Source organism: Gastrolobium bilobum, unplaced genomic scaffold (genome assembly GCF_033153095.1).
Source record: "Gastrolobium bilobum isolate Gb01-03AN ecotype WA unplaced genomic scaffold, APGP_CSIRO_Gbil_v1 utg11741, whole genome shotgun sequence".
NCBI classification, from domain to species: domain Eukaryota; kingdom Viridiplantae; phylum Streptophyta; class Magnoliopsida; order Fabales; family Fabaceae; genus Gastrolobium; species Gastrolobium bilobum.
The window spans coordinates 132,963-147,303 of NW_026895507.1; the positions used below are offsets into that span (position 1 = coordinate 132,963).

The 14,341-nt window shown below is 36.1% G+C and overlaps 1 protein-coding gene across 1 annotated transcript; it reads right to left on the reverse strand.

Annotated features, from left to right (window-relative positions):
• Positions 1-556: 556 nt before the first annotated feature.
• LOC133314546 (26S proteasome regulatory subunit 6B homolog) lies at positions 557-1,601 on the reverse strand. Its single transcript, XM_061516032.1, has 2 exons — positions 1,186-1,601; positions 557-664 (listed from the first exon to the last, which is right to left on the reverse strand). Exons 1-2 carry the CDS (start codon positions 1,579-1,581, stop codon positions 557-559), a joined length of 504 nt encoding a protein of 167 aa, XP_061372016.1. The 5' UTR covers positions 1,582-1,601.
• Between the last annotated feature and the right edge of the window lie 12,740 nt (positions 1,602-14,341).

Below are 14,341 nucleotides of genomic sequence, written 5' to 3' on the forward strand. Positions count from 1 at the left end.
TAGGCGACCTCTTTCGGGAGTTGAGGTCCCTATGTGGGATACTTTGGTGTTTAGCCTTGGGAAGTTACCATATTGGGGGGTACGCGTCGCCCCAGCTGGTAGGGCTGACGTGGATGCTTGGTAGGTGTTAGGCCTTGACTATTGGACCTGACTCTTGTTGGGCCATCCGGAACAACTTTCAACCCTGAACTTTCAACTCTGTTCAGCGATTTCCCATGTTTCCCCCACGAAGTAATGCAATCGAGTTAATCAATTAATCCAAAGTACCTTAAAAAAAGAAACATGATAATTTTCTTTAAAACATCAGTTTTCATTTCAAAAAAAATTGTCCAAAGCATCAGCTTATTTTCCACAAGTCTTCAACTATATCTGAAAATTGTAAGAGTGATTTTCAAAGAAGCTGCCGACCACTCCCCAAGTAAGTTTTTAAAGTTGCTTTAAGCCTTCTTACATGATAATGGAAGTGAAAAACAAGAAATTTTTAAAAATTTCAAAAATCATTTATGATCATGTAATTAATGAGCGTGCTTACATAAAATGATTAACAGCATGAAAACTATTGAATTAGATATGAACAAACCTCAGCAGCACTAATTTTGTCGGGACGAGAAACATAATCCTCCGGATCCACCTCATCACCCAAATTCATTTCGGCTATGCAAACCTGTTCAAAAGTAAAACATCAAATAATAGGCTAGCAAGCAGCTGAGAATAAGGTATTAAATAATTCACTATAAATGCATCTGAAGGTCCGCAAAACAAACAAAAATTTATCACTCAACATCAACGGTACCTTTATCCTAAATTAATCAGGGTCGACAGTAGATGAACCGAAATAAAAGATACAGAAGGGTTGAAAAAAGAAAAAAAAAATGAATAATCATAAAAGACTGAGAATATTAGTCTCAGAAAAGCAGAATTTATACCATATTGGTCTCAGAGAAGCAGAACCAAGAGAAAGAAAACTGAATAATCATTTTCATTAATTGGGTGTAAAATGAATACAAGACTGAGAATATAAGTAGCAAATGGTGCTAACAGAAAAGCCTAAAATTAAGCTCTCTAACAGAATGCTCTAACAGAATGCACACGCATAAAGCACAATGCACACCTATCATAACAGAATCAGCAAATGCTAATATAACAGAATCAGCAAATGAAAATACTATACTAATACGAACTGACATTATAAGTGAAATCGGGCTTCTCGGACTGGCTCAGGAGGGAGATGCTGGAGTCGGCCTCCGGAGGTAGAACATCGACGAGCGCGTTGGAGTGGCTGTGGAGGGCGACAGAGGCGGAGGGTTTGAGGAACTCGCGATTCATAGTGCTGATGATCCTCTTCACCTCTTCTTGCGCGCGAAGAACCTCGCGCTTCAGTTTCTTCCGTTTGTCCTTCCCGTGCTTCTGTTTGATGTAGTTACATTCTAGCTGTCTCTGCAACGACTTGATGCGGCTGGAGAGGTCATCTTCGTCGGCGCTTGGATCACCGCCTTGCAGGTAATCGGATTTCGTCGACGGAAGAAACGGTGGCGGTTCCGATAAGGGCTCAGGGTCCGACGCGATCGCTGAGGATCCCATGCTTGTTGATGAAAAGAGAAAAAGACAGAAAGACTGAAAACAAATTGCTAGAAAATAATAGGGTTCTCGAATCATTAAATATGCAACACAAAATAAAAATAAAAAATAACTAAATAATTATAATCGCGCGCAGCGAGAAATAATGTATAATCTAATATAATCTAATAATAGTAAAAAGGAAAAGTAATTAATAATTATTAAAAAATCTTAAATTATTAAAAAATAAATATCTTTTTTGATCATCAACAAATTTTACAATTTTCGTTTTCGTTCCTAACAAATAAAAATGTTATATAAATTTTAAAAAATTCAGAAAACGGGCAGCATAGGATCCAAATAACAAGGACAAAAATGACAAATAGTTTGGAAAAACCAATGAGAAGGGGAATAACCCAAAAAAACGTAAAGAATCACACTTGATATCCTTTAATCACGCGAATCACATAAAAAGGACCCATAGTTGTTGGAAATACAAAGGTTGTCCCCAATAATAAGATGAAGAGTAAATATTATTTTTGGTCTCTAACAAAAAACACGATTCTCACTTTAGTTTTTTACAAAAATAAATTAGTCAGTTAGTCCCTAACAAATTCAAAGTTAACCCATTTTAGTTCTTTTGAGGGACTAATATGGTTCTTTTTTGAATTTGCGAGGGACCACGATTTCAACTAAATGGGTTCACTTTGAATTTGTTAGGGACTAACTGACTAATTTATTTTTGTAAGGGACTAAAGTGGGGACCGTATTTTTTGTTAGGGACCAAAAATGATATTTACTCTAAGATAAAAACAAAACTATTATTTGTCTCCAAAGTTTGTCTCCAATAACAAGATGAATCACTACTTATTTGTCTATGTATAATCTAATATAATCTAAAAATAGTAAAAAGGAAAGTAATTAACAATTATTAAAAATTCCTAAATTATTAAATAAACAATAAAAAAAGGTCTACAATTGTTGATTATCGTGGCAACGCGACAAATCTTACTCGTAATTAGAATTTCAGCCAATTAATTTAATTAATTGTTTTCTTTAATTTTATACAATCAATCCAATTGATTAGTTTTCTAAATTTCAGCCAATTAATTAATTGATTTCCTTAATTTTGGTCGATCGATCTAATTGATTTGTTTTCCCGATTTCAGCCAATTAATGTAATTAATTGGTTTTCTTAATTTTGGTCAATCAATCCAATTGATTTGTTTCCTCAATTTCAGCCAATTAATTTAATTAAATTGATTTCCTTAATTTTGGTTAATCAATCTAATTGGATGTTTCCTTTATTTTCTCTATCTTCAATAAATCTAATTTAATGACTATATTTAAATTCAAATTTCAAATTTGAAATTCAAAATTAGAATTTAAATTAATTTTATTTAAATTCAAATTTCAAATTCGAAATTCGAAATTAGAATTCAAATTATTTAAATTCAAAATTCAAATTAGAATTCCAATTAATTTTATTTAAATTCAAATTTTAAATTCAAAAATCGAAATTCGAAATTATAATTCAAATTATTTAAATTCAAATTTCAAATTTCAAATTCAAAATTAGAATTCAAATTAATTAGGTTACATCATAGATCAAGTCCAACTTGACCCATGATGTCACATACTTTCTCTTGGCCCAATATGTGAGCTTTTTCAACTTAGGCCAATTATGCCTTATTGGGCCCAAACCACACATGCTAGAATTTAAGACAACTTAAGGTGTTTGTGTGCGACCCATCAGGCCCAACATAGCCACTGACATCAATGGGCTTGGGCCCATTAGACCCAATCCATCTAATGACAACACAGAGCAACAACAATGCTTTCTTGTCTTAGAGCTAGTTGAATTCATCGAATGATCAACCTGTTATACCTATTTTGTTACCATTTTAAATGTCTTTTCGTCTCGGTTTATCCATTTCATTGACCTAGGTCAAGGAAAACGTATCAACCCCTACGGTCTAGGGTTAGCTTTTGCCGAAATAGGGAATCTTCATTTACGGACTCTAAAGTGCGGGCCATCTCATGACTCCTTTACTATGCATAGATTCCTGAGTTCCGTAAACGTCATCCCGGTTTCACCGGTCTATGGATAACCTAATCTCTCACAGAGATTGACAAATTCTTTCAGCCTGTCACACTAGCCTTGAGTCCTTAGGACATGCCCAAGAGTATACCTACGAGTCTTCATGTTTTAGGCAGACAAGGTATACAATCAAAGCAAGCCTTCCAAAGAACAGGTCTATAGGACAACGTCAGTTCTAAGGATAGACACACCCAAATAATAAGAGACATTACATATTGATACTATCTATGAGATTTCCTTGCAGTGTCTCTTTGTGGGTCAGTTCAGAGCGAGCTATTCTCCAATAGGTCCACCCACGAGTCAGCTAAGACATCTCCATATTTGTAGCTCACGAGGACTCTACCTTACATCTCCATGCAAGTAGTTGAATCATACTAGTCTTACCTGAGATCTCCAATGCCCATTATCGGTATCTCCAATGCCCATTATCGGTATCTCTAAACTAGGAACATATTTCTGGCAATGGACGTGTGGTGTCATTGAGCCCTCATGATCATTATCTCTATCACAAATCCTCAATGTGACACCCGATCCATTCCAAGGGCTTTATCCAGTTACTTATATTCAATATTTGAGACATGCAATATGAAACAAGATAAAGAATGCTTTTATTCATAAAATTTATTCATAACTAGTAAAGAAGTACATGGGTCCATCTGACACTCAGATTGTCTCTAGGACACCTATGTACTAACAAGAAGCTTAGCCCGAGATTCATTGGGTCATACCAGATACTTGGTAGGATAGGGCCTGTTGCCTACCGGAATGCCTTGCCTCTGAACCTAGCCAACATCCATGATGTGTTTCACGTGTCGCAGCTACAGAGATACATAGCTGATCCCACTCACATTGTGCAACCGGATGATGTGAAAATACGGGAGAACCTCAAGACTCCTATAGGGCCACTCAAGATTTTCGATCGCGGTAAAAAGAAGTTAAGGAGCAAGATCATTTCTATAGTCAAAGTGCAATGGGAAGGAGAAACACCGGAGGAGTGCACTTGGGAGCGGGAGGACGAGCTTTTCCGGCAATACCCCGGGTTTAGGGACATGTATGTCGCTAATTTTGCGGACAAAATTCTTAAAAGGTGGGGTGAGTGTAAGGACCCGCACCGCTAAATTAGGAAATTATTGAGTTCAATATGATTTTGAAAATATTCCATAATTGATATAGGATAATTAAGAGCAAATTATAATAATTAATAATAAGTCTCTTTTAAGTAGAAAAGTGTAAACGCCGAATATTTCACGGTATAAGTAGATACCGGTGAAGTGACTTAAAAAAATAGAAATAAAAATTTAATATTCCTAGAAAAATGTCTAAGTTAAGAATATCAAATTTGGGATGAAAATAATTAGCAATGATGTCAAAACTAATACCGTTTGTTTTGCAGCATGAATGAGTACCGATGAAGTGACCCGAAAAATTAATGTAAAAATATGAATATTCGTAATAAATTGACTAGGTTAAGAATATGAAGTTTGGTAGAAAAATGATTAGTAGAACTAATACTATTAGTTTACGTGAGTGCGTTTATATATAGAAAAAAAGCATTAAACCCGAGGTCATTTCTACACACTCCACATTGATCTTCATGGCTACCACTTGCTCTTCACCTTAACACCATAGTCTCTTCTTCAAGAAAAACCCAAGAAACCATTTTTCCTCTTATTTCTTCCTTTCTAAGCTTGTGGATACTTGAGAGCAAGCTATAGGAAGAAGAAAGATTACTTCTTATGAAGCTTTGTTTTTGTGTGTGTGTGTTGAGGGGTTGTCTTCCTTGGTTTAGGGTGTGAGAGCCATTGTTGCACTCTTGTGAGCTTCAAGAACAAACTTTTGTGAAAAAAAGGTCCTAGCTTGAAAGTGGAAATTCCACGCATCACCTTGGCAGTAGCTTTGGATCACACCAAAGACTTCAAATCCCCTTCCTTTCTCTGTTTTTAAGAGCTATAAGGTGATCCCTAACTATTCCTTTTTCATTTCCACTAAAGATAACTTGTTTCGTGACTTTAAAAAGAGAAACTTTAATGATTTGAGTTAAGAGTTGTTTATCTATGTATAATCATGTGGATCGAACTTTTGTTTGGTGGAAAATTGAGAGTTTGAACCCTTAGAAGCCATGGAAGTCATGATTATGCAGAAAAATCTGTAGATTTCACATTCTATCCGCGTGGTAATCAATTACTTTACACATGGTAATCGATTACTGTGAAGGGTAATCGTTTACCTCAGGCAGAAAGTACCAAAAATCTTCCCTTGTGCGTTGGGAGCCCCAATTACGGTATAGTACCCTAGGGAATCAGTGTTATGGTAGAAAATGCGAATACATGTAATAAAGAAATATGTAAATTAAAGATTGTGGATTTAGAAAGAACTTGCAGGCATTAAACGAAAAAAGAAAACGTGGTTGTGGATCCGACGATGCCGTTGTTCTGGTCGACCATCTCCATAAACTGGTTAATTACGAGAGGAACTAATTGGATCCTCTTCACCTCTTCTTGCGCGCGAAGAAGCTCGCGCTTCAGGTTCTTCTGTTCGTCCTTCACGTACTCTTCTTGGATGTAGATACATTCTAGCTGTCTTTGCAACGACTTGAGGCGGCTGTAGAGGTCATCTTTGTCGGCGCTTGGATCACCGCCTTGCAGGTAATCAGATTTCGTCGACGAAAGAAACGGTGGCGGTTCCGATAAGGGCTTAGGGTCCAACACGATCACTTAGAATCCCATGCTTGTTGATGAAAAGAGAAAAAGAGAGAAATACTAAAAAAAAAATTGCTAGAAAATAATAGGGTTCTCGAATCTTTAAATAGGTGTAACACCCCGTGTTAACCCGGTTTGTTAACATATTATTGTATTAAGCCACGCTTAATTTAAAAATGCGGAATATATTTTTCTTTTCAATCATGACGTCATTATACTTAACCAAGTTGATTACTTAATCATTTTCATAAAAACATCGCATGTATGTAAATTGCAAATAGACATCTAACTGAAATACCTCAATATATAGATATAAATGTGAGTATATAAGTCACGAAACTACAACACGTAGTCTGGACAATAATCCTGATAATTTAAACAACTCCAAGCTAACCTAACGAAAGTCAGGTCAATGTGGCATGGACAATCTCCATGCTCACCAAATAAGGCATACAAGCCCAACATAATCACAACAACAAAGATATAATAAAACATAATCATAAGATGGCATATCAGCATCCAGCATATAATCAGATAAACAGCAATATCAGCTAACTCAGCTCCGGCCTCCTGCCACCCGAGGTCTCAACCCCTGGGTTACCTGAACCTGAAATATGTGCCCCAAACGTGGGGTGAGATCTCTAAACAGAAATATCAGTAAGACAAGGGGTCCTCAAGGATCTTCCACCCCAAGCTCACTTACATGTGCAATATAAGTTCAAAAGCAGTTCAACAGTATAAGTTCCAAAATCAGTGCAATGCAGCAGATAATCATGTCATGTGTGTTCTAACAATTCTACTGATCAAAGAAATGCAGAAATACGTCTATTACCCACATAAATACCAACCCATGGCTTCCTGTTTAGACGGAACACCACATACATATCATATAGCATTTGCACTTAACAATTCAATAGTATTTCAGCAAAACAATACATGTAAACACATCATGCGTATAACCATCCCCCCATGGGACATGTGGAACAAACAATGGCTAAACCGAGGACACGAAAGCTTACCTTGAGAGCTAACAATCCAATGCCAAGAGTCCAATCAAAGCTCAACGCCCAACACAGCAGAATCACAATCTGATTTGGGACCAGCAATCATATCAATAACCATAGCTCATAAGCATAAACATTAAGACAACGCTTCTCTTTTACGTTTCATGTCTTAAGGCTTCTCACAAAGTCACAAGCCCTTAATCCCTTGATTCTGACTTAACTTAGTCATTACAGAAGTTTGACTTACACAAACTAGGGTCCACAAACCCATAACTCAGTTCTGTATGAACAGTACCATTACTGTTTACGCAAACCCAGAATATCCAGATATATGTCGGGGGCATATCCGGATATCAATATCCGGATATCTCTCTGCCAATATCCGGATATCCAGATCCCCATATCCGGATATCAATATCCGGATACCATATCCGGATATTTCGCGACAGAATGCAGTTTCTGCATTTCGCGAGATATCACTCCAAAGGTTCATCTTTTAACCCACTAAATCGTTAAAGCATGCATTTATACTCTGTTCAAGGTTCATATATCATTTGGTTACTTGTTTAACTCATTAAACATGCCAAGACACCTTTTTAATCAACTAAAACTCATGATCAAAGGTTCAACACTTACCTCAAGCTCCAAAACAGAATGGAAGATGCTCTTGGAGCTCCCTATAAAGCTCCTAGGTTCTGACTTCTCAAGGTGCACGAAAATGGCACACAAAGATGAGTTCTTTCTTTACAAAGGTCACCCCTTGGACCTCAAAATGCCAACACCAAGCTCTCACAACCTTAAACTAACAAGTCAGCCCCTAGAATCACTCACCAACAGTGGCTGAACACTTCCCAAGGCCACTCTCCACACTCACAAACCACAAGCACACTCACACTAGGTGTTTTGATAAAGAAACCAAGAAGAAAGATGGCTTCTTGGCCTTCAAGGTGAAGAGGAAGGCAATGGAATAGTAGGGAGAGGGCTGATCAGCCACCAAGTCACGTAGAGGATGTGTATGGCCTAGGGTTTTGGGCCTAAAATGAGTATTTATAGTCACATGAGTCTTAATTGCACAGTATTAGCGTTAATTGCTACGCTTAGCATTTTGATCCCAAACTTTAGAATCTGGACCTACTCATTTTTCTAAGATTTTTCATATTTTTATTTTATTTTTCGCAGTACCTTTCCGGTACGCGCTTTTCCATAGCCAGTATTAGTTCTGGCACCAGTTCTCATTATTTTAACTTGAAACTTGAAATCACAGTCCTACATATTATTTTAGGAATATTCATGCACTTATTATAATTTTTCGGGATACTTCATCGTTACGCATTTATACCGACTAGCAGAACCGGTATCTGCACTTTTCGTCCGAAAAGTGACTTTCAACATTAAATACTCACTTACTATAATTATTTAAGCCTCATAATAATTATTAGGGTCGATTATGGATTTATTTCTTAATTTTACATAATTAATTAATTAACTTCCTTAATTAACGGTGTGGGTTCTTACAATAGGCAACACAAAATAACAAAAAACTAAATAATTATAATCACGCGCAGCGAGAAATAATGCACAATTAATGCATAATCTAAGAATAGTAAAAAGGAAAGTAATTAACAATTATTAAGAAATCTTAAATTATTAAATAAACAATAAAAAGGTCCACAATTGTTGATTATCGTGGCAACGCGACAAATCTTACTCGTAAGCCTATTTTGAGTTGGTATTCAAATTTGAGCCCAATCTAAATCAATCAGACGAATTCATCATCTTCCCTCACTAGGAAAAGATTCATCATCGAAGCTGCGTTGTCTTCATTTATGTCAACTTCTTCAGGTGGTAATACAGGTGGCAACTCTTTTGGCACAATATCACCAAATTCCCTAATTAAGGGTAGAACTTGTGAATGAAATTCTTTGATATGCTTGGAATGTTCACTAGGAAAAGATTCACCTTCGAAGTTGCGTCGTCTTCATTTATGTCAACTTCTTCAGGTGGTAATACATGTGGCAACTCTTTTGGCACAATATCACCAAATTCCCCAGTTAAGGGTAGAACTTGTGAATGAAATTCTTTGATATGCTTGGAATGTTCATCTGCATTTGAACTAAACTGATTTGAAGTGGAAATAATGCGAGTTCTAATGATCCCAAAAGAACTATTGCCTGCTGTTTAGTTCATTGATCGCATCTGTGATCTGTCATAGAAAATCCTGCCTCATGTAACGTCAAGTCTCATTGCCCCGGAAGATGTCTCAACATTTAGAATGGGAGATTGGAAATGGCAACTCTAATTTTTTCTGGAATGACTGCTGGGGTTGTTGGCAAAATAGTTTATTCGACCTTGCCTTTCCCAAGCCTTCTCAATCTGACCTTGTTCTCAAAGTTAATGAGATTGTGGAGTCCACAATAGGTGACTGGAATTGGACTTATCTCTCAGCTTTTCTTGATAATGTAACTCTTTCTAGATTGGGAATTATTGATCCCCCTTTTTCAAGAGATGTTGTTGATTACTTATAGTGGAAAAGAAGCAGCCCTAGTAAGTCTCTTGTGAAAAAATGCTTACTGTCATCTCACTGAGACCAACATCAATGTTGTTAAGCTTTGGTCCTCTATCTGGAAGTGGAAAAGACCTTATAGGATTGCAGCTTTCATATGGATGGTTGTTTCAACAAACTCTCGGTTAGATACAGAACTTGTCGCTGGAGTAGAGGTGTTTAACTTTGACTTTCTTGCCACAACTTTTCTGAAACAATCATCCACATGCTTCGTGACTACAATTTTGCTAGAAATATTTGGAAGAGATGATTTGCTGGAAACATTCCCATTAATTTCTTCTCCTCAGATGTGAAGCTTGGTTCAAACTCAATCTCCTCCAGTCCATCTCTATCTCCTTTTGGCCTTCCTAGAAAGAAGTTTTTTATGTGACATGTTGGTTTCTGTAGAAATGGAGAAACTCTACTGTCCATGAGAGGAATTTTTCTAATTACTATATTCTCTTTTATCTGGCTGATATGAAGAAGTGCAGTGGAGCTGCTCCCTTTTCAGTTAACTCTAACCTGCCTAGTTCCTTTTGCATTTCACGGTAGATTACCCACCAAATTAATGTCAAACTGTTTGTAGATGGAGCTTTCAGTTCTTCTAGCAATAAAGGGGCTTGTGGTGGTTTTATTTGTTCTTCATCAGGAGATTGGATGGGTGGCTTTGCCTTTAATATTGGCCCTTGCACAGCCTTAGAAGCAGAACTGTGGGGCTTACTTCAAGGTTTAATTATTGCTAGTAATCTGAATTGCGCTGATATTGATTCAAAGGATGCTTTATTTTGTTTAAGGGAAAAATATTTCTCCAGTCACCGGAGATAAAGTTATCTCCAGTGAGCTCAAAACGAAGTCGTTTTGGGTTATAAGATTAAAAAATTATAATGACAAAGACTAATATAACCCTGCAATATATTATAATTACAAAAATACCTTGATTTCTGCCCCAAAACGACGTCGTTTTGAGCTCACAGGAGATAACTTTATCTCCGGTGACTGGAAAAATCCTTTACCCTTTGTTTAAAGACTCAACCAGCTCATTGTGGTTACTCTTCACTGTTGAATCGAATCAGAAGTGCTACTCAAGTGCTTGGTTGTATTCACCCGAAATTAATTCCTAGAGATCTTAATGGTTGTATTCACCCGACAATTTGGTTGTATTCTCTTCAAGTTGAGGATCTAATGTTTTTCTCCTCTACCCCTCTAGTATTCTTCCTTTTTTGAAATGTAACTAGATCTAAAAAGATGATGGAGCATATTGTTTCTGATATCCAACATCTCACTTTGTAGTTTTTTTCTTTGGGCTTTGCCTTCTACTATTATAAAAAAAAGTCACATTAAACAGGAATTAGCTGTTGTAACCAGCTCAATCTTATTAACATCACTCTACCCACAAAGTCTATTTTTTTTTCCGGTAAACCCAACAAAGTCTATTTAACTTTGCATCATAATTCACAACTCATTCACTCAATTAGTTGATTTGGATGAATAGAGAAGTTTCCTTCCCTAAGTTCAAATTCAAACCTGAACAGCCAGATCTCTTAGAAAACAAGCCGAATTTGGTTTTTTGTAATATAAAATACAAATTATATCTAGAAATAAATAAAATATCCAAAGAGGTGGTTGGGGGTTGGGATTGAGGGTTTAGGGTTTTAGGGGGCGTTTGGTACAGGAGAAAAAAAAAATTATCCTGGAATCACAATTACTGAAAATATGGTCGGGAATTGAGTTTTCCGAGAATGTTATCAAAATATTGTTTGGTTAGTCAAAATATTACCGGAAATATTAAGTAAAGATTACTGATTCCATGTTTGGTTGATTGTGAAATATTTATGGGAATATGAGTTATTTTACAAAAATAACCCCATAGTTTTAAAAAAAAAATAAATAAAAAATATGACCCATTTGTACATATTTAAGCACTGACAAGAAAACGAGTTCCATTTCAGTAGCACTGGTGTATAACTCAGTCACGCTTTAGACGAAGCTTCACTTCCGAAAAAAATAATTAAAATGACTTATTTCATAAGCTCACATGAGAACCTCAGGACTAAAATGACAAAATATTAGGAAGAAGTCATTCCTTTTTCATATATAAAGATGAAACATGCAATACTAGAATTTTTAAAAAATTGGGGAGGGGGGGAATTGAACTCTGGGAGCCAACAAGTAACACGACTCACCGACGAGAACCGGTAAAACAAAATCGGTTTGTTGCTGACCAACAAATCGAAGTAAACACACCAACTCTGTGAAGCTTTACTGCCGACAAACAAAAGGAGCGCACGATGAAATAGGGAAGTTTCGATGAATATATGCAGGGTATTTTTGTCTCAGATTTGCGTTTCCATTTTCCGTAGAAGTGGGATTTGTCAAATACCACATTTTTTTTTGTAATCGCAAATGACACTTTTCTTTGTAAATGAGAATACCGGTAAACCAAGATGTGTGGGTAAAAATTTCGGTTACCTTGTACCAAACATGTCATTTTATGATTACCAATGATCCTTTCCCAGTGATATTTACAACCTTGTACCAAACACACCCTTAGGGGGTGTTTGGTTGAAGAGAAATTTTTTGAATACTAGGGAAATGTAATTAATAGGAAAATGGTTTGAAAGTTAATTTGGTAGGAAAATATAAAAAAAGTTATTTGGTTGGAAAAAAATTTACCAGACAAATTAGGTAAGATTTATAAAGTCTATGTTTGATTTGAGATAAAATATAGATGGAGAAATAAGTGACAATTACGAAAATGTCCTTTTTTATAAATAACTGTAAATTACGAAAGTCTATCATGATCCTGAAAACAATTTTTTGTTTTTTGTTTTCACAGGATGGTGGCATCATGGTGTTATGGATTGGATAATTTACAGCTTTCGTGTATGTGAACTACGTTCTCTACTCTTGGATGAGATTGTGTAAAACAAAAGAACTGTGTTCAATTATGTTATCATTCAGTACCTTAACGTACTGGCTTGAGGTTTTTAATTTCCAGCTTAACGTACTGGCTCTGGAATTGCAACAGCTTTAATCTCCGGTTAGTCATCTTCTTACCGCTGAATAGTGGGTATTTTTCATGAGTTTTCTTGTTACCCTTCATGAGTTTTCCCGGTGAGTCATTCTCTTCCCGTTGACGACGAGCTCTTCTTACCGCTGAATAGTAGCATCCTTGTGTCACGTAGTTACACAACAGCCATAATAAGTGCAGAAGTGATGGACATTGTATGTAGTAAATTGGGTTTTCATTTTTTTTTTGATGCACTTGTTGTGGTATTTGTGCGTATAGTTCACTGTTCTTAACCACGTAATCCCATTTGATGTTTTTACAGCTAAGTAATATGGTCTGCGTTTTTGTGAGGTCTGAAAAAGTGATTATAAAACATCTGATTTCAAAGTCAAGTCAAGTTGTTTTGTGGTGAGAGTGGATTTCTTTGTGATTGATCTGAATCAAGTACAGACAACAAGATGGATGGAAAGGCACAAAGCACGTACATGATTGCAACAGATTTGGCTTAATCACCTAAACAGAAGCCTGCATGTGGTCCATTTGGCATATATGTATATCTGTTGTGTAGAGTTAATGATACAGCCTCATTCCAGTGGTTCTGGGCAAGTATTTTGATAGCATTTGAAGTCTATCTTATGTGTAAAAAGACATGATATGTATGAACTAGTACAAAGGCAATGTATTGTGAATTAGTATATTATTCAGACTTCAGCCCAATTATATGTTATGGTGCTTGATTATCATGCATTCAATTTTAATGTAATAACTACCAATGGACAACTGAAACAAATATACTGCAATGAGGTACATAATTAACATTGCACTCAATCTTGTGCAATGGTATGTTATGCACCTCTTTGGTTCAGTGCGTTCCCATGCCTTCAGTAGATGGAATAATTAAGCATGAACGAATCAAATGCACATTTTGTCCGGAACAAAATGGACTCCATAATCAAATATTATTATTGATTGATTCTCTGAAATACAAATATGTTATTGAGGAGTTACACAACAGAATTGTACATAACTCCATACTGTCATTTTTTCTTTTGAAAAGAAAAGGAAAAAAAATTGTTCTGATAAAAAGACAAATATTTAAATGAAGTCGTTGTTTGGTGGGGACAAGTATGAGTATAAGCAAGCAGACACTTCAATGTTGCAATTTCATTTACAAGTACCATTGATAAACATAAATAATAAGCCTCGTTCAAAATTAAAAGAGAATGACAAATACATATATCTCGGATACTTCAGAAAAGAAGACAAAGGAGAATGTGAATTGAAGACAAAAAGAAAAAGAAAAGGACAAGTTGAGGGGAGTGCTGCAATATTGCCGTGAAAGACCAGAAATCAATCCCAACGAGTCAATTGTTGAACCCCAAGTAGGACCAGCGCCAAAGCCAGCAGTTGCAATAGTTTGGCCAGCCT

Coding starts and splice junctions, on each gene's coding strand:
- LOC133314546 (XM_061516032.1), bottom strand. CDS start 1,581: ATGGGATCCTCAGCGATCGCGTCGGACCCTGAGCCCTTATCGGAACCG. Junction 665..1,185: donor AGCCCGATTTCACTTATAAT/GTCAGTTCGTAT, acceptor ACTTTTGAACAG/GTTTGCATAGCCGAAATGAA.